This window comes from Punica granatum, unplaced genomic scaffold, assembly GCF_007655135.1.
Source record: "Punica granatum isolate Tunisia-2019 unplaced genomic scaffold, ASM765513v2 Contig00432, whole genome shotgun sequence".
Classification (NCBI taxonomy): Eukaryota; Viridiplantae; Streptophyta; class Magnoliopsida; order Myrtales; family Lythraceae; genus Punica; species Punica granatum.
Genome location: NW_022204344.1, coordinates 10,190 through 29,877, shown reverse-complemented (window position 1 = coordinate 29,877; position 19,688 = coordinate 10,190). Strand labels below are relative to the sequence as shown.

The 19,688-nt window shown below is 37.3% G+C and overlaps 1 protein-coding gene across 1 annotated transcript; it reads right to left on the bottom strand.

The window, feature by feature from the left end:
• Positions 1–7,337: 7,337 nt before the first annotated feature.
• On the bottom strand, positions 7,338–8,999 carry LOC116190400 (putative esterase F42H10.6). Its single transcript, XM_031520082.1, has 3 exons — positions 8,728–8,999; positions 8,073–8,213; positions 7,338–7,644 (listed from the first exon to the last, which is right to left on the bottom strand). Exons 1-3 carry the CDS (start codon positions 8,917–8,919, stop codon positions 7,501–7,503), a joined length of 477 nt encoding a protein of 158 aa, XP_031375942.1. The 5' UTR covers positions 8,920–8,999; the 3' UTR covers positions 7,338–7,500.
• Positions 9,000–19,688: the final 10,689 nt, after the last annotated feature.

Sequence of the window (19,688 nt, the reverse complement as noted above, 5' to 3'; positions counted from 1 at the left end):
AACAAATAAAATCGTCTAATAGAGATTAGATGATTTAGGTGCGACCAATTAATCGGATATTTAATGAGATTAAATTTACCGATTAATTAGACCCGATTTATTGATTTAATGGTGTGCTAAGTGGCTATTTTTTATTGAACCACTTGGAGTCTATTATATGGTAACACATGGGCCAATTGTATAATGACACTTAGCCATGCACTTGGCTCTTGAGATTCTTAATTTCTCTTATCCCACATCGGTAGGACAAGCAAGTTGCCCCATCCCCAAGCCTATATATGTGTATATATATGGCAGTAAGTATGGGTAATAGTGTATGCATATATATGTGATATATATGTATGCATAAATATATATATATGCTTATATATAAAAGCGCACACATATTATATATATATGCTAATATATATATGTACGTGCATATATGTGTGCATATAAAATATATATAATTTAGGTTGAATTGTTCAACTCAAATTAGGTCCATTAGTCTAAAAAATTTCGGGTGTCGCATCGGTGTTTCTTTCGAGTGTTGGTCGCTAGCACCGCCGATCTCGAAAACTCGTCGACAAAGTCGGTGTGGATTCCAGTAGAGGCGTCACGCATGGGACGCTCGGTCGACAACTTTAAATATTCCAGGTACGTTTTTATTTACTCTTATTCTTCTAGTAGGTCTTGGAATTAGTTTCACGGGTAGGAAATTTTGAATTTCTGTTCCTTTTCGCTTCCGCTGCGCCCCGTGGAACTAGCAATTGGTATCAGAGCCTAGCTAGTTAGAATCTGAGTAGATAATAGCATAAAATATGATTTTATGCTTGGTACTGGTATGATTATGTTTGATATTTGCGGTGCATGACTGTTAGACATGGACTATGTCCTAGTTGTGTTAGTATAATAGTTATACGTGTGGACTATTATGTAATAGTTACATAATAGTGTATAGTGAGATCGATTAAATGTTAATCAAATCCCTCAAAATATTAAGTCCATATCCTTCCACCGTGTAACGCTCGTCAAGACCAAGATCGATGAGTGTGTAGACCTTGCCTTCGCAGGATGCCCTTATCTATCCTAGTAAGACGTTGTGTTTACCAATGGGTCGGACTTAACTGAGCAAGCCTAATAGGATTAGGAGTTCAGAGGCATGTAGTTGGGCAAAGATCTATAAGATAGATTTGAATAAGGAGTTATTCACTCAACTAATCAAGAGTTGCATGTGATGCAATTGGGAAAGTGAGTTCCCTACCTAAATAGCTACTTCTGGGTGAATCAGCCCTCGCTGACTCAGAGCTTGGTGAGATATGGATCTTGAGCTACTATGAGAATGATATTCTCTGAATCAATGTTGAGGGTCATTTATTTGATATAAATAGAGGGAGCAATATTTATAAAGTCCTCATTAAATATTGTTGTGTCATAATACTTATTTTGTATATTTCTATGGTAGTAACCATGGCAGGGAGCACTTCTAGTACTTTCTGTTTGCGATCCGTCCTTGATAAGGACAAACTGTCAGGGAATAATTTCCTTGGTTGGTATCGAAACTTGAGAATTGTTCTCACCCAAGAAAAGAAGCTATATGTCTTAGAGCAACCTCTTCTTGCGCCACCGCCTGACGATGCCCCCCAAGCTGAGAAAGATGCTTATAGTAAGCATCATGATGATGCCGTAAACGTCGGATGTCTCATGTTAGTCACCATGGACTCGGAGCTTCAGAAGCAACACGAGAACATGAAGGCGTACGATATGATCGTGCATCTCAGGCAGCTCTATCAAGAGCAGGCCCGACATGAGAGATTCGAGATCTCTAAAGCACTTTTTCAAGCAAGGTTGACTGAGGGTAGCCCGGTGGGTCTTCATGTACTCAAGATGATTGGGTACGTTGAGACTCTGGGAAGACTGGGATTTCCTCTTGGTCAAGAGTTGGCCACAGATTTAGTCCTACAGTCGCTGCCCAGCAGTTATAGTCAGTTCATTATGAGCTATAATATGAATGACTACAATAAACCATTGCCTGAACTGCTTAGCATGTTGAGAACAGCTGAGCATGATATCAGCAAGGGGACGTCCGTTCTAATGGTCCAAGGGACCAAAAGAAAGGGCAAGAGCAAGAGTAAAGGCAAGAAGGCTAAAGGTGCATCCAATTTTGACTTGGGTGCGTTGAAGCCTAAAGCCAAGGTGGCGAAGAATGATTACTGCTTCCATTGTGGCAACACTGGACATTGGAAGCGGAATTGTAAGATATACCTGGAAGAGTTGAAGAAGAAGAAGGGAAGTGAGACTTCCACTTCAGGTATCCATGTTATAGAGATTAATGTATCTACTACTTCTACATCTTGGGTATTAGATACCGGATGTGGTGCTCATATTTGTGGAAATATGCAGGACCTAAAGGACAGTAGATCGTTGACAAAGGGCGAGGTGGACCTACGAGTTGGAAATGGAGCAAGAGTTGCTACATTAATTGTAGGGACTTATCACCTAGTTTTACCTACTGGGCTTGTATTAGATCTTAACGACTGTTATTATGTACCTGCTATTAGTAGAAACATAATATCTGTTTCTTGTTTGGACAAGAAGGGATTTTGTTTCACTATAAAGAACAAGTGTTGTTCTATGTACATGAATGATGTATATTATGGCAGTGCACATTTAAGTAATGGTCTGTATGTTCTTGATCTAGATACGCCTATTTATAATGTGGAAACCAAACGGCTCAAATCTAATGATTCGAACCCGACTTACCTCTGGCATTGTCGTTTAGGCCATATTAGCGAGAATCGCATCTCTAGACTTCATAAGGATGGATTACTGGACTCGTTTGATTTAGAATCGATCGAGACATGCGAACCTTGCTTAATGGGGAAAATGACTAAGGCCCCTTTTAACCGGAAAAGGTGAGCAAGCTAGTGATCTTTTGGCTCTCATACATACCGATGTATGTGGACCAGTGAACAAGCTTGCTAGAGGTGGGTATCTCTACTTTATTACATTTACTGATGATTTCAGTAGATTTGGATATGTGTTTTTGATGAAACACAAATCTGAATCCTTTGAAAAGTTCAAAGAATTTAAGAATAAAGTGGAGAATCAGTTGGGTAAGAGCATTAAAGCTCTTCGATCAGATCGAGGAGGTGAATATTTGAGCTATGAGTTCGCTGACTATCTTAAACAGTGTGGGATTTTATCTCAACTGACTCCACCTGGAACACCACAATGGAATGGTGTAGCTGAGAGGAGGAATCGAACTTTATTAGATATGGTTCGATCTTTGATGAGTCATGCAAACTTATCTGACTCCTTCTGGGGATATGCTCTACAGACAGCTGCTCTCATATTAAACAATGCTCCGTCGAAATCAGTTGAAAGGACACCATATGAGATGTGGTATGGGAAACGTCCCAAGATGTCTTTTCTAAAGATATGGGGTTGCGAAGCTTATGTAAAGAGATTGTCTTCGGATAAGCTTGGCCCTAAATCGGACAAATGTTACTTTGTGGGGTATCCTAAGGAAACTCGAGGATACTATTTCTATAATCCCATCGAGGGCAAAGTGTTTGTCGCTCTAACTGCGGTATTCCTTGAGAAAGAGTTTCTCTCCAAAGGAACTAGTGGGAGGAAATTAGAACTTGGGGAAGTTCTACCACAAAATGACATTGACCAATCGACGGGCGGTGTTGCAGAACAAGTATGACAAGTTGTTGTGGCACAATCTTCTACACAGGTGACACAGGAGCCTCGTAGGTCTAGTAGGATACGTCATGAGCCCGAGAGATATGGATTTCTCGTGACTCAAGACAATGACGTATTGCTCATAGATAATGATGAGCCTACAACCTATGCGGAAGCCGTAATAGGCCCAGACTCTGAGAAATGGCTGGAGGCCATGAGATCTGAGATGGAGTCCATGTACACTAACCAAGTATGGACTTTGGTTGATCCACCTGAAGGGGCAAAACCCATTGGGTGTAAGTGGGTCTTCAAGAAGAAGACTGACATGGACGGTAATGTGATTACCTTTAAGGGCCGACTTGTGGCAAAAGGTTTCAGACAAGTTCATGGTGTTGACTATGACGAAACCTTTTCCCCGGTAGCTATGCTTAAATCCATCAGGATCTTGCTTGCAATTGCAGCTTATTATGATTATGAGATCTGGCAAATGGATGTCAAAACTGCTTTCCTGAACGGGAATCTCCTCGAGGATGTGTATATGACGCAACCTGAGGGTTTTGTCGATCCACATAGTGCCAGAAAAGTTTGTAAGCTACAACGGTCTATTTATGGGCTGAAGCAAGCTTCTAGGAGCTGGAATCTTCGTTTTGATGATGCAATCAAAGAGTTTGGCTTCATCAAGAATGAAGATGAACCCTGTGTTTACAAGAAGGTTAGTGGGAGCATAGTAATCTTCCTGGTGTTATATGTAGATGACATACTTCTGATCGGGAATGACATTCCTTCCTTACAGTCTGTGAAGACTTGGTTGGGAAGGTGTTTCTCTATGAAGGACTTAGGCGAAGCTACCTACGTGCTAGGTATCAGGATCTATAGAGATAGATCCAGGAGACTGCTTGGCTTAAGTCAGAGTGCATACATAGATAAAGTGCTTCGGCGATTTAGCATGCAGGATTCTAAGAAAGGGTCTCTGCCTATGTTACATGGCATAAGCCTTTCGAAGGCTCAGTGTCCTTCTACTCGAGAGGAGAGGGACCGCATGAATAGGATTCCATATGCGTCAGCTATTGGATCCATCATGTATGCTATGTTATGCACTCGATCAGATGTCTCGTATGCTTTGAGTATGACGAGTCGATACCAATCAGATCCAGGTGAAAGACACTGGATTGCAGTAAAGAACATCCTTAAGTACTTACGAAGGACTAAGGAGATGTTTTTGGTATATGGAGGCGAAGAAGAGCTCGTTGTAAGAGGTTACACCGATGCTAGTTTCCAGACCGATAAGGACGACAGTAGATCGCAGTCAGGGTATGTGTTCTGCCTGAATGGAGGTGCTGTGAGTTGGAAGAGTTCCAAACAGGAGACAGTAGCCGATTCTACCACAGAGGCCGAGTATATTGCTGCCTCTAACGCTGCAAAAGAGGCCGTTTGGATCAAGAAGTTCGTGACAGAACTTGTTGTGGTTCCTAGCATCGCAGACCCAGTGGATCTCTATTGTGACAACAATGGAGCCATTGCGCAAGCTAAGGAACCCAGGTCTCACCAGCGATCCAAACATATACTCAGACGCTTCCATCTCATTCGCGAGATTATTGATAGAGGAGATGTGAAGATATGCAGAATACCAACAGATGAGAATCTCGCAGATCCACTTACGAAGCCTCTTGTGCAGCGCAAGCACGAGGCTCACACTAGATCTATTGGCATTAGACAGATGCCAGATTGGCTCTAGTGCAAGTGGGAGATTGTTGGGAATTGGTGTATGCCCTAGAGGCAATCTATAATCAGTTCTGTAATATGATATCTATTTCATTATATTACGAGGCATATCTGTTATTGTGTAGATTGCGCTAAATATGATTTTACACAATAATGTCCTTGGAATAGTAGGTTCAATAGGCATCAAGTGTGACTTGATTGTGAGATCCTATAATTAATGAACATTATTCCTAAATGTCCATAGTCAAAGTATTATCGTTAATTAGGACAACGATAATACGGTTAGACTAGTGTGAGTGTTGATTGATGACCAAGTCTCATAGGTCATGGATATGGAGATATCAAATCACACCACATGTATACATTAAGAGTAATGTGTATTGGACTGATCCACCATGAGATTGCTACATGGGTTGTTACGTGACTGTCATTAGCATATCTCAAAGTGACTATAGTGTAATGGTCCTTTGACTTGAGGTCACCATAGATTCCTACATGTAATGTCATATACTTTGATACTGTCAAACGCCACTGTAACAGGATGGTTATAAAGACAGTTATTGGGTATACCACAGAGCATGGAGAGGAATGTGAGTGATCAAGATAGGATTTGTCCCTCCTACGAAACGGGAGCGATATCTCACGGCCACTTGGTGGTTAAGTCTAAAAGTGTATGCATACCCAAATGAGTCGATATAACGATATCGAGCTCATTTGTTCTGATAGACTTAACCGGTAAACCAAGAAAAAGAGATATTGAGCCATACAAGGATGTCATCGACCATGCCTTGGGCTCAATAGAGATATAGAGGACAAAGGGATTATATTACACGGTAACGTAGGTCACGAGGTTCGTCGAGAAATTGACTTTCCGATTACTTGAGTAATATTGATGCATTGCTAGATGCCGCTCACTGTTTGTAATATTGAAATAGAGATTTCGATATTACTATCAACGTAATTGGGAACCTACAGGGTCACACACTACGACTAAATTGACGAGATATTTTGAAACAAATAAAATCGTCTAATAGAGATTAGATGATTTAGGTGCGACCAATTAATCGGATATTTAATGAGATTAAATTTACCGATTAATTAGACCCGATTTATTTGATTTAATGGTGTGCTAAGTGGCTATTTTTTATTGAACCACTTGGAGTCTATTATATGGTAACACATGGGCCAATTGTATAATGACACTTAGCCATGCACTTGGCTCTTGAGATTCTTAATTTCTCTTATCCCACATCGGTAGGACAAGCAAGTTGCCCCCATCCCCAAGCCTATATATATGTGTATATATATGGCAGTAAGTATGGGTAATAGTGTATGCATATATATGTGATATATATGTATGCATAAATATATATATATGCTAATATATATATGTACGTGCATATATGTGTGCATATAAAATATATATAATTTAGGTTGAATTGTTCAACTCAAATTAAGTCCATTAGTCTAAAAAATTTCGGGTGTCGCATCGGTGTTTCTTTCGAGTGTTGGTCGCTAGCACCGCCGATCTCGAAAACTCGTCGACAAAGTCGGTGTGGATTCCAGTAGAGGCGTCACGCGTGGGACGCTCGGTCGACAACTTTAAATATTCCAGGTACGTTTTTATTTACTCTTATTCTTCTAGTAGGTCTTGGAATTAGTTTCACGGGTAGGAAATTTTGAATTTCTGTTCCTTTTCGCTTCCGCTGCGCCCCGTGGAACTAGCAGGTGCCCCTATGGTTTCTCATACATGCGTGCAGCTCGCTTCATAAGGACCTACTGGCAACCCGACCTTGGAAAGATCTACTCAACGGGGTTGACCCATAGTTCTATTAGCTCCAACCAAAACCATTTATATGGAGCGAGCTCCAAAGCTTGTCCAGAAGTCGAGCCGAGCTCTACTCCCGCTTCATAAGGAGAGCAGATCAAATGAAGGTACAACTTGCTTTCTGGCATAAAGAAATAGTTTCATTACAATCACGAACTTACACTGGTCCCAAAGAGGTAGGCCAGATATACATTGCAGTGATATCTTGATAAATCAGGGATTCAAAGTGTTGATATTATGGGCACATTGTTTCGGCGATACTGTGCAAAATCTTCCAACAGTCAAAGCTTGCTGGCATGGGGGCTAAACAACGAATGTCGACCTTCAGCAATAATCTCCCCACTCTCTTTGTTCCGCAAAAGAACCATTGTTCCAGAATAAGCCCCTCTTTGTCCTAAGACCTTTGAGGTAATCTCTAATTTATCCTGCAATTCCAAACAGCATAACACAAAGGCAAAATCAACATTGATCTACCATTGGAGGGGGTGGATAAGACTACCGCGACAAATTAGTTTAGGAAACTCAGTCCTAGCAATGTATGGCCGAACAGAAAAGAACAGGAGAAACTCAACACTAGCAAATGGGTCTCTCTCTAGGATCGATCATCGCTTATGCTTCAAAGATTAGCACTCGAGTCTTAACCAAGATGCTGCTCAAACTACACTACCATTATAAAGCATCATGATACTCCCTCTTCCATCAATGACATAGAGACACATATTCAAGTTCAAGTAAGCAAGCATGCTCATTCAAAAAACAATTCCTCTGACATTTCCGAGGAAACATACTAAACAAGCTCACAGACTAGAATCCAATTCAAGGGAAGTCCAGCCAGCCAAAAGGGTCCACTCACACCGGCCTTAGCAGTCGAGAGATAGGAGATTGACATGTTAACTGAGACGCATATTGGAACACCCTCGACGTGCAGCACAGCATACCCGATCTCATCAACCAGGTTTGCAATTGCTCCTGTCGCCAAGTTCCCACTGTGATCCTGAACAAACAATCGAATCCGGGACGACCTCATAAGATATAGAAGCGAAGCTTAACAACATGTTATCAATTCCTTAACACAAAATCACGTTTTTATCCATGAAGTCATATGTAAACCCGATCTATAGCTCGGAATCATCCAAAATACTTCCTAATACAGAATTTCCAGGCCACTAACTACATTCAACTCGAACGTGAAGCTTAACAACAAAATCACGTTTTTATCCATGAAGTCACATGTAAATTCGATGTATAGCTCGGTATCATCCAAAATACTTCCTAATACAGAATTTCCAGGCCACTCACTACATTCAACTCGAACGCTTTGGAATTTCACCAATTGATCTCTCAGCTCAGAAGAATAATAATTCGAGCACCGATGAGAATAATTCTAATTTCGCAAGCAAATTACTTCCAACTAGCAGGACGCTGAGATTCAAGTGAAAAAAAAATTCTATATTTTTCTCATAAGATTTCCAGAATAGGCAAGGAAGAGAAATCAGTCTTATAATTACAGCGAGGCGAGAGGGGACAGTGAAGGTGCAGACGATGAGCCCGCGTTCAACTCGGTCGACTATGAGGCCCCTCAGAGTGAAGCTCTCGTAGTAGCTCGGATAGTTGCCAGGCGGGCGAGCCGGAACGGTGAGTCGCGACACGGCCTCCGCCTCATCCTCAGGTACGCTCAGATACTCCTTCGCTTTCTCCATGGATATACACTTAGCCTACTCCCTGCCGCTGCAAAAATCTGCGAATTGAATTCTAACTATGACGATCGTCAAAATCTTCTTATTAATCTAATTTATTTCAACGTTCATTAGTCCGACAGCATCTCACCGATCATAATTCCTCTTTCCCAGAGATTCTTATATTTCGACAATCGTCCCTGAACTCTAAAAGTTGACCTGATTTGGTCACTTGCGATTTTTCCTTCCCCAAAAATGTAAGTGTAATAGGCAATTTCGTTCTTGACGTAGATAAGTCGCATTATTTGAGCTCTTTTGATATTTTGCATTAATTGGATGTTTTTATACATAACTTTGGGGCGCTGGGAAAGGCTCTGGTAGCTCCTCTACTTTTCTCTCAGTAAAATAAATAATAATAATAATAATAATAAAGAAAATAGAGGCGAAAGAACTTAGTTGATAATCAAAATATTTGGATGGTTGACGAAATTATTAACTTAAGGACCAAACTGATGTCTTTGAGAAGTGATGTACCTATCTAGCCAAAAAGAGAAGTGATGTGCCTGATTAATATAGTGAGCAGGACCCTTTTAATATTTCATTAATTGGATACTTTTATACATAAATTTGGTCTCTTGTTACTTATACTAAATTGATATATAGAAGAAAAATCATGAAAAAAAAGATTGATACAACTCGTTTATGGAACTCGAGGGACGGGGGCTTTAGCTCCAACGCCCCCCACCCCCAACCCTATGGCCCGAGTTTGGAACCTCACCCCATGTTAGATTTGACAGAGAAGTTGTGATTTATGTTATTGACGTGCTAAATTTTAGAAAAGTGATTGACGAGAAAAATTAAGAAAAAAAATTGCGTTTGAGAAAAAATTGTGTTATATATGTTAGTTTCTCAATATAAATATATAATTTGATTTTTAGTTATGGTTAATTATCTAAAAAAACTAATTCTAGCACGAATTTTTTCCTTTGACCTAGAAATACATCAACTATCAATTTAGTATCAATTTTTTCCGACCAGTGGAGCTGGCTACTCCAATTAGAGGGTGATGGCCACCAACGAGGCTCTCACCATCGGGCCCTTCTTCCTCCCATTGTCGAATTCCTTTTTCTTTTTAAATTCAGGCGGCTTGGCCTCGCCGAAGGCCACCACCACCCTCATAGGGTTGCTGACAACCGCAAATGTTTGCAATTTCCGTTTAAATTAATGGAGTGATGCCGTGCTAATATTGATACTAAATCGATAGTTGGTGTTTTTTTTATCAAGGAAAAGGCTCCATGCCAGAATTAATAAAATAAGAAAAGTTTAGGTTATTTTAAATAATTAACCCTTTCGGCATGCTCAGTCGATCAGCTATGATAGGAGTAAAAAGAGGGTTAGATAGGATTGAAATCCTAAGGAAATAAAATATCATTATCAAGTGTTTGGTGCATGCTAAGGTATGGAATTGGTATATGAAGGGAAAAAGACCAATTTGTCCGTTAAATAAATATTTTCAAAAAATTTAAAAATAATTCAAAAATTAATTAAATCAAAAATAAAAAATCTTAAAAAATAGAGTTGTTGTTCAAATGAACTGCTATTTGTGAGGGGCGGTGGGGGTCCGTTGTCGGTATCACCCTAGTGAGGTTGCCGATGGTCCTAAGGGTCTCAGCGACCTGACCTAGGGCTGTGGTGACCGTTGTTGAACCCTCACCATTCCACAGTTGTCTTTCTCTTCACTCGAAGAGAGACCAACTTGATTTAGGCTATGGTGGGCCAATTCCAACCACCACAGTCCTCGTCTCCATCCCTTCTTCTCTCAAAAGAGAAGATGGGAGGAATGAATCCGAGGCGGTGGTGGCAAGGGTCGAGTCCCACTGCCTCTCTTCCAGCTCTCTTTTAGTACAAATTCTAGATGGCAAGTTTTGAAATTTTGAAATAAGGTCAGGGGGTTTTTGTCTTTTCACTCAAGTTATGATCCTAATCCGTCCATAACTCATCCTCTAGCTGAGATTAACTCCTTAATATTTATATCTCGATGAATCCAAAACCCAATCCCTATCCTATAATCACCAAACACGAGTCTAAGAATTTAAAAATGCTATCCTACTCTATATCCAGTCTACCAGACGCGGCCTACTTTATCAAAATGGGCCAAGAACATGATATAAAGCCCATGTACAGATCCAACTTTATTTCTGTTCTAATAACGCGTCAAATGATGCTAAATCGATGCAAATTGTCAAAATTCCAAGGCGACGATGTGCAATTAATTAATCGATTGTTAAATCATTTTATTAATGAAATAAAGAAGAGAAAAGATAATCTTTGGATTCGATGATAACTAAGCTATGTCTTGTTTGTTTTGTATTATAATAAGAGAGGTGTTGCGCATGCCAAAATCGACAGTGCCAAAGAGAGATGATGGCACCTCTTGTAAATTTGAGCAACTTTAAGGGCAATTCCCAGGTCGGATATTAGGAGGATAGTTTTGGATATTATGAACAACTTTAAATCACACAACACACCGTGGGAGATTAGGAATATAGTTTTGGATATTAGTATTATTCTTAATCGTTTTACGGAATGAATTTGTTCCTGAATTTCTAGGTCGGATAACTCCCATGCTCATGACTTAAGCCTATTTGATTCAGCGTAAAATTTTAACTTTCTTTGTATTTTACTGGGGCATGCGAACTTGTTTAACAATGTAGATTCTACTATGCAGTAATTATTAATAATATCCTTTATTCAGCAAAAAAACAAACTTTAAGGGCAATTAATGTTCACTCTACCTTCGGCACATTCGCAGGAAATGCAATTTTTCTTCTAATAGTGGCTTTTATTAATTCGACAATGAATAAAGAAAATAGAAAGGAAAATATGGTAGCGTGCGAAGGACGGTCTAGTCTGGTCGTCTCCTTCTTTGGCCATCGGAGCAAGTCATGGAGGGAGTTTCAGTGAGTGAGTTGACTTTTTCTTTTTTCTTTTCCTTTTTCTTTTGTCTTTTATTCTTTTTCTCTTTTTTCTCAAGGAAAAAATGGAAAAAAATACTAATCTCCTAATAATCTTGTTAATATTAAATTACGTAAATTACAACTCAAATCATTATGAGTATAATTTTTCAATTAAAAAATTAGATTAATTATTAAAAATATATATAGTAACACGCTAGCATCATGGAATAATAAAGTTACAATTAATTCTCTTTGCCCTTGGATTTTGTCTTTGCATATAATCATTTCATTTCATTATATAATTGTAAATAAATTGTATATTATATCAACACGGGTTAGTTCAAATAGTTCGACGTTTATTCCTTTTAAATAAGATTTAATTTGATCCTTATGAATGGATAAAATCCATGATTGGGAGAATTATACTCTTTAATGAGCAAATTTGATTTGAATTAAATTAGTTGGAACCCATTATATTTTTTAATATCAGAATGCATATAAAAAAGTTACATATTTATAAAAATGAAAGAGTTGAGAGAGAGAGAGAGGAGGATGTGGAGGAAGAGGAAGAAAAAGAAGAAGAATTCAAACCAAAACCAACATATATAAGTAAAGCGAGTGGCTGCAATAGCAGGGGGTGGGCTCCGCTCCATGCCACTGGCGCAACATTATCATCATCATAAAAAGATTAATCTGTATATATATTATAAAAATTGTATTTCACACTATTAATTATTAAATATGAGCAAAATAGCAAATGTCTTTATTAAATAGGGATAGAATAATAAATGTATTAATAAAATAGTATGTTATATAGAAGTTGAGTAATATTACTTATTATTGTAATTAAAGAAATATATCCAAAAGAAATATTAAAGAAGAATTCTAATCACTTATTATTACTAGCTTTTTTGCCCGTGGCCCGGTTATGGTTAAAGTAGTTATTTTTAGATGGATTTTTTAAAATTTTGACATCACAATTGAAATGTTCATTAAGTTATATATATTTTTAGATTAAAAACTTTCAAATATTAGTACATATAATAACAAATTTCAGATTATTGAAAAATGAATTATTACCAAATATGGATGAAGAAAATGATATTACTTAGAAAACATATTACATTTTCTCAAATATCAAATTCTAAAGAATTGTAATTGATGACTTCCATGTATTTTGTAATAAAAAAGAACTGCAAATCATCTATCATCATAAATTCTTATTGCAAATTCTTACTTTTAAAAATTTATAAATATATTTATGTTTTATTATTTCAAAAGTGTTCAATATTTAAACATATTTATTGCATATCAGTATATTTTTTATTTTTAATTACTAATTATTTCATGTTATTTTAAGACATTGTATTTGTTCTAAATAAATTTTGAGACTAATTTTTTTAAAATTAAGAATGTGCTTGTATAACAAAATTATTACATATTTAATGATTTATATGTGTTAATTAAGTTAACTCTAATTGTATATGCATTTACAAATATTTATTTAGGCATTTAACTTTATGACCTTATATTATAATATTAATTTACATTTCTAACCCTATTAATTATGGGTGATGCAACTTTATATATATATAGATTCTATAAGCTACTGCTATTTTATTATTAAATAAATATACATAATTTTAAAGAAATTAAGAATTGTTAAACTTTACTTAATTAATTTTAATAATCATTATTAGACTTGTGAAAGTTAAATTAAATAAATCTCTCATCGAAGTGATTAACCATTTTATCTAAAATTATTCAAATTTATAAAATTTAATATTTGAAATAAAAGTGAGAAAAAGACAATTGCAAATACTTAATGCTAAAATTTAATAGTCTCTATGATTGTTAATCTTTCTTTCATTAACTAAAGTTAGGAATTTTGTATTTTATAATTATATTCTTATAAATTGAATTGATTATTGGGATCATCTCTATGAAATATTTTATATAAATCATTTGCTTATGAGCTCTTAAATTAATATTATCCAGCGTAGATGTGAAATTTATTGCATTAAAATTTATACAATATTAATAATTGTCTTAATATCTAACATTTTATAATAATTTTTTTAAAAAAAATCCCTACAACGTACGAATTGAATAGTCTAATAATAAATAAAAGAGTAAAAATGGACCCTACGGGTTACGGTGCGGGGTTAACCCCCTTCCCTTTCCCATTTTCTCTATGTTTGGGCCCCCACTTCCTCTCATTTCCTCTCCCCTCCAGCCATTGCCCTCTCACAAGACAAGAAACAAAGATCTGATATTGTAGAATGGGTAGACAGGGGCTTTCATTCAAGACATATATACATTACATTTGTGCTGCCTATATGGAAAATCCTTTCATATTTGATTTGATAATTCGTTTTTTGTTTTGTTTTCCTTTCTTTTTGAACTTTTGAGAAGCACTTGCTACTTGCTAGTACCACTATACAAATTACGGAAAACAAAAATATATCCACATTCCAAATAATGATAATAGTTCGTCGATGAGATCTATAGCAAACTTTGTTGAATTATAAAGGATTTTTTTGCCTAAAATTACACGAACTATTCAAATATTCATTAATCTAGTGCGTACTTTACAATTAACTTAGAAAAACACAAAGTTTCAAATCTTTCATAATCTAGCATGTCGTTAGTTTCCATCCGTCCTCCAATGTCAAATGCTTACGTGGCCATCAATTCTCGTCTACGTGGCCATTCAATGCCATGTGTAGTCAATTGACTTCCATTAGTGGGCCCAAAGCACAAAAAATTTGTTCCCTCCAAACTCTATCCCTCAATTTTCCCTCCAAAATTTGTTCCCTCCTCCCTCATCCTCATGCATATATTTAGGGCAAAAAACAGAGGCCATCCCTCTCTTCCTTTTTCTCCACAACCCGAATCGATTAGGGTAGAATGGATCTGGGTTTCTCTTGCTTCCTTCAATTGAGTGCTCATTGAATGAAATTTGTTCCTCGATTTTAGAGGAAATCGGGACATCCCCACAAGCAATAGAGAAGAAGTTCAGCTAAAATGTCGACGGGTGAATCTTCTGCAACCTTTAACAGCTTTGGAGCTTATAAGTAATGCTATCACAAGGTACAAGTTGTGCTATTGGCTTCATGGAGTGAGAACAATTTCGAAAGAGGGTTTTTTCGTTGCAAACATTGGAAGGTACCACTATTTGTTACGCTATAATCGTGTTGATTATGATTAACTCTAATATGCTCCTAAAAAAGGCACACTATATGCTAATAGAGAAAATAAAATTATAGGAAAATGATTGTAAATACTTCGAATGGTATGATCCCGATGACTCTAAGCATAGAAAACACATCTTAAGGGTCCTGATAAAAGAGACGAAATCTCATACTACAAAGCTCAACCATGTGAAAGAGAGGAATGAATTTCTTCTTTTGAAACGGTCAGCAATCGAAGATAAATTGGTCACATTGGAGTTGGAGAATGAAATGATGCATAAGGAGTTAAATGAGATGAGATTGCAAGTCCAAAATGGGCAAAATTCCTGCAAGTTGAAAGCAACAATGTAGGTTGTAATGATATACGTGTTTTTCAGTTGGATTTTTGTATTTGGCAATGCCAACCAGAAGATACTTCCATGACATCCTTTCATGGAAATGACATATGAGTGCTTTACTTTTGTAAGAATCATGCAAGTGTTTGTAAATGAGCAATGAGTAATGGAACCTTGTTGTTGTTCTTCACATTGTGCAATGAATACTCTACTATCTAATATTGCTCCTTGTAGTAATCAGAGAACCCATAACAAACAAAAGTAACCAAACAAGCCATTAAAATATATATCCATGTTCATAATCATGACAATCCATTCTTATGTAATCTTACAAGCCATGACAATATCTAGACATTAGTGAAGGTTTCACAATACCAACCACCATCATACTCAACAAAAAGACAACCAAAAGTCATACTAGCAACCACAATTATAGACAAAAAAACTCCAACATAAACTAACAAATCACCGCCGCCAACACTATCATTGGTTTCTTTGCTTCTTGTTTGTGGCCTTATCTGCAAGTTGCATCTGCTGTTCTCGGAGTCTTTATGTCCTTATCCTCACTCTTGGCTCAACCCCTTGGAGCTAACCCCCTTGTTGTTGTTGTTGTTGCTCTCCTTGGACTCAACTCGTGAACTGACCTCCATATCTGCCACTATAAATAGTCATCACTGGTTGTTCAGGCATGTGTACACAAGTAATTCCAGATTATCCTGTCATGACCCCAACAACTTTGGAAGCCTATTGAAATTCCATATACATAAGTTGTCTCATGTTTTTGCTTCCATTGACCTTGTCGGTGCTTGGTTTGTCCCCCCTTGTTTGTGATTGTTGTTGCTTAGTATGTTTGTAACTTCCTTGGGCTTAGTGACCCCTTTGTTGTTAGTGTTGCTGTCATTTGTTGTTTCCAGCTTCCATAGGGTTGTTGTTACTTGGTGTGTCCTTAACTTGTCTTGTGACAAATCTTCTAACCTGTTATTCACAAGTGTATGATGACTTAGCAAATTTTTAAACTGGACATGACACTAAGTCAACAACAAACACAATAAACTTACTAGTAACTTTGGCTTTGTGGCATAATTAGACATTTGCCCTTTGATTGTTCTCCTTTGAGACCCCATCAGTGTGCTCCTCACTAGGTCCATGATTGTACTGGTTTGAGTTTCCATCACAGTACTCCTCTGAGGCTCCATGATTGTACTTGCTCTCTTGAGGCTCCATCATCGTGCTTTCATGAGGCCCCATCACAGTTGAGGTCCTAGAAGATTCCTCATTAACTGAGTGCACATTCTTTATAGGTCTTTCTCTCTTTTTCTACTACATAGGTAGATATAAAGCAATCATTTATTGAAATACAATCAATTAATAAATTAGATGAATCAATCGGGATATAAACACTTACTTAAACAACAAACTCGGGTGTTAAGCCTATTTGGGGGACATTTTTTGATGTTGTGATCATATCAATTGCATCTTGAGCACGTCATTCTTAGTCCCTTCCTTGTATGAACATTTGGATTATGATCTTTCTCAATTATGTCATTCATCCTACTTTTTTAGGTCTTTCTGGTTGCTTCTTAATTTTGGAGTACTTCCTCACCATCAATAGGAAGCCAATGGTTTTTTCTAGTTGGTGGTTCAAATCTTCCATTACATGTTGCACAAACCATCTCCATGAAGACTCATTCTCCCCCTCTACAATAGTCTGGGAAAATGGAAACATTTGGTTATTCTCATCACGACCTACAACACTCAATAGTTGCTCTCTCAAATGGGTCTTCAAAAAAGAGTCATCCAATCCTATAATTGGTTTGCATCCTTCTAAAAACCCTTTTCTTAACCCTTCAAAAACAACAGTAGAATTTCTTGAACCTAGGTTTTGAATCAAGAGCATCTCTGTGGAGGACAAGTCAAAGTTGTTGCCTCTATTGACCTTCTTCAACTAAGCAAAGTATGAGAGCAACAACTTGTAATGGTCTTCCAAAGTTCCCAATATCAACTTTCGAGCATGTGTTCTTGTTTTATAGCAAGTGTTTTTGCTAACTTTGATTGCAAAATCATGATTAACTTGTCTCATCGTCTCCTTGATATTCCAATTGAGGTTCATTCTAAATCTTTCCAAATAATTACTAGGTATCCAATCATAGGTAACTTGACTATTTTTTGCTGGCCTACTACACTTTTGCTCATCATTGAAAACCTTAATAGTAAGTGTTTTTTCATCTTGCAACCAACTGGCGTGAATCTTCCATGGGCAACCTAAAGCACACGAAGCTATTACCTCTTGTCACCACTTCTTTTCCATTTTATATCAAACCCCTTAAAAATAGTATAATTCTTGACAGCTTGTTTAAACTGTCTTGGTGACTGAAATTTCACGCCTTTAGTAAATTTGGGATTAGCCATGTTACATTTGGGATTCAACACTCTATACTTCATCCTTCTATTGTTATCACCCTCATTTTTAAAGCTCACAAGGGTAGCAACCTCCTCATCTGAGTCTACATCACTCATATGATCGTAGCCGCCAAGGATAGGTTCCCAACTCTTCCTCCTTGTGACTCCTATTGCCTCATTGTGTTATTAGCAGCCATTTGCCTCCTCAAAGTTCTCCTTTTCTGCATTCCAACTACATATTCATCACTATCTTTCTCACTCTCTAGCTCTCCATTAGTGGAATCTTCATACTTAGATTCTTTAACAGGCAAATAATCAACATCATCATCAAAATCAACATTCTCTACTTCATGATCATCAGTACGCCAATGTGTATCCTCTACTTCATGCTCATCAATATGTCCTGTTTCATGCCCATCACCATGCCTTGTTTCATCCTTCTTATTAGCCTCAACATAAACATCTATAATGCCATGTTTCACCCCTAATTGAACCATTTCCCAGACTTCATGATATGTATTTTTCTCAACCTATCCAGTATTCAAACTTAACTTTGGTCTAACATACCACATACAATGCGAAGTCTTGTAGCCTATCTCACCAAGCAAATCCCTAAGCTCCACCCACAACATTTTCTCAGGGTCTTCTATTGAAATACTGACCTTACCTCCAACATACTTTACTAGAGGTATGATCATCGTATATCCCCCATGATGCAACCTCAAATCAAATTCTCCTCCTCTTGTCATCTTACAATAAGAAATGCATGTGACTCATCAATATGAAAAGAACCCCAAATAACGAAAACAAATAAGAAAAAAAGAAACCATATTTGTTTAACTAACCTTTTCGGTTAGATTTTGACACTTGGGACCGCGATCTAGACTGAAATTCCGATAGTTAGGGCCACAAAGCAATTGAGATACCAAATGGGACCACAAGCCGGCCACAAAGCGACCAAGATTCCAAATGAGTCCAACAAACCGCAAGTTGATCGTCTCCTCTCAAGCTGCGATCTCACAACCTTCGATTCACTCCTCTCAACGTGCGATCTCAGTTGCGATCTCTCTTACGACTATGTTTTTTGACCAAACCCCAAAAACCTTAAACCGACAAAACCTCACTCAACTATGTGTCATTTGATGCTCGGAGAACATGAAGAACAGAGAGGGGAAGAGATTTTGGAAGGAAAAAGGAAATGAGTCCCTCTACACGTTCTATTGGACTACACAAGGCATTTAACGGCCATGTAGATGAGAATTGACAGCTACATAAGCATTCGATGGAACGACATGTTAGATCATGAAAAGATTTGAAATTTTGTGAATTTCTAGGCTAATTTTAAGTACGTGATATATGAGAAAAATTTTGAATTGTTCGTGCCTTTTTAAGCAAAAAAAAGAAGAAGAAGAAGAAAAACCTAATTATAAATATACTATCACTGGTCATTGTATTTAATATTATACTGACCACGCGAAAAATAAAAAAAAAGTAACAATTACTACATTTGATTCACTAAGAACGTATCCCCGACAATCAAACTTATATTCTTTTGAATTGTCTTTGTTGTTCCGTAAATCTGCCAGAGAAAAAAAAAGGCTTGGTTCGACAATTTCGTGAAAGGAAACTCAGTGACACATTACTCTCGTAGCTTCCACGAGATAAACTTTATATTAGAGCGACAAAGAATGTGATCAGTAGATAATGCAAGGCTAGCGTGCCCTGATAGTCCCTTCTTTCATAATACTAAGACAATTACGCGCTAATTATGTGTTGTAATAGTATTGGTTATATCATCTTATAAATATCACGAGGGGCGAAAATTTATTTTTCGGCACCATATATATCATATCATAATATTTATTCTCTCCATAATAATACCCATGACTTTCCCATTCCCTTTTCCT

What these genes read in the sequence shown, in the direction of transcription:
- LOC116190400 (XM_031520082.1), bottom strand. Translation starts at nt 8,919, where the DNA reads ATGGAGAAAGCGAAGGAGTATCTGAGCGTACCTGAGGATGAGGCGGAG. An exon ending in CTGTCCCCTCTCGCCTCGCT is followed by an intron (nt 8,214 to 8,727) that starts GTAATTATAAGA and finishes TTGTTTGTTCAG; the next exon opens with GATCACAGTGGGAACTTGGC. An exon ending in TCTCGACTGCTAAGGCCGGT is followed by an intron (nt 7,645 to 8,072) that starts GTGAGTGGACCC and finishes TTGGAATTGCAG; the next exon opens with GATAAATTAGAGATTACCTC.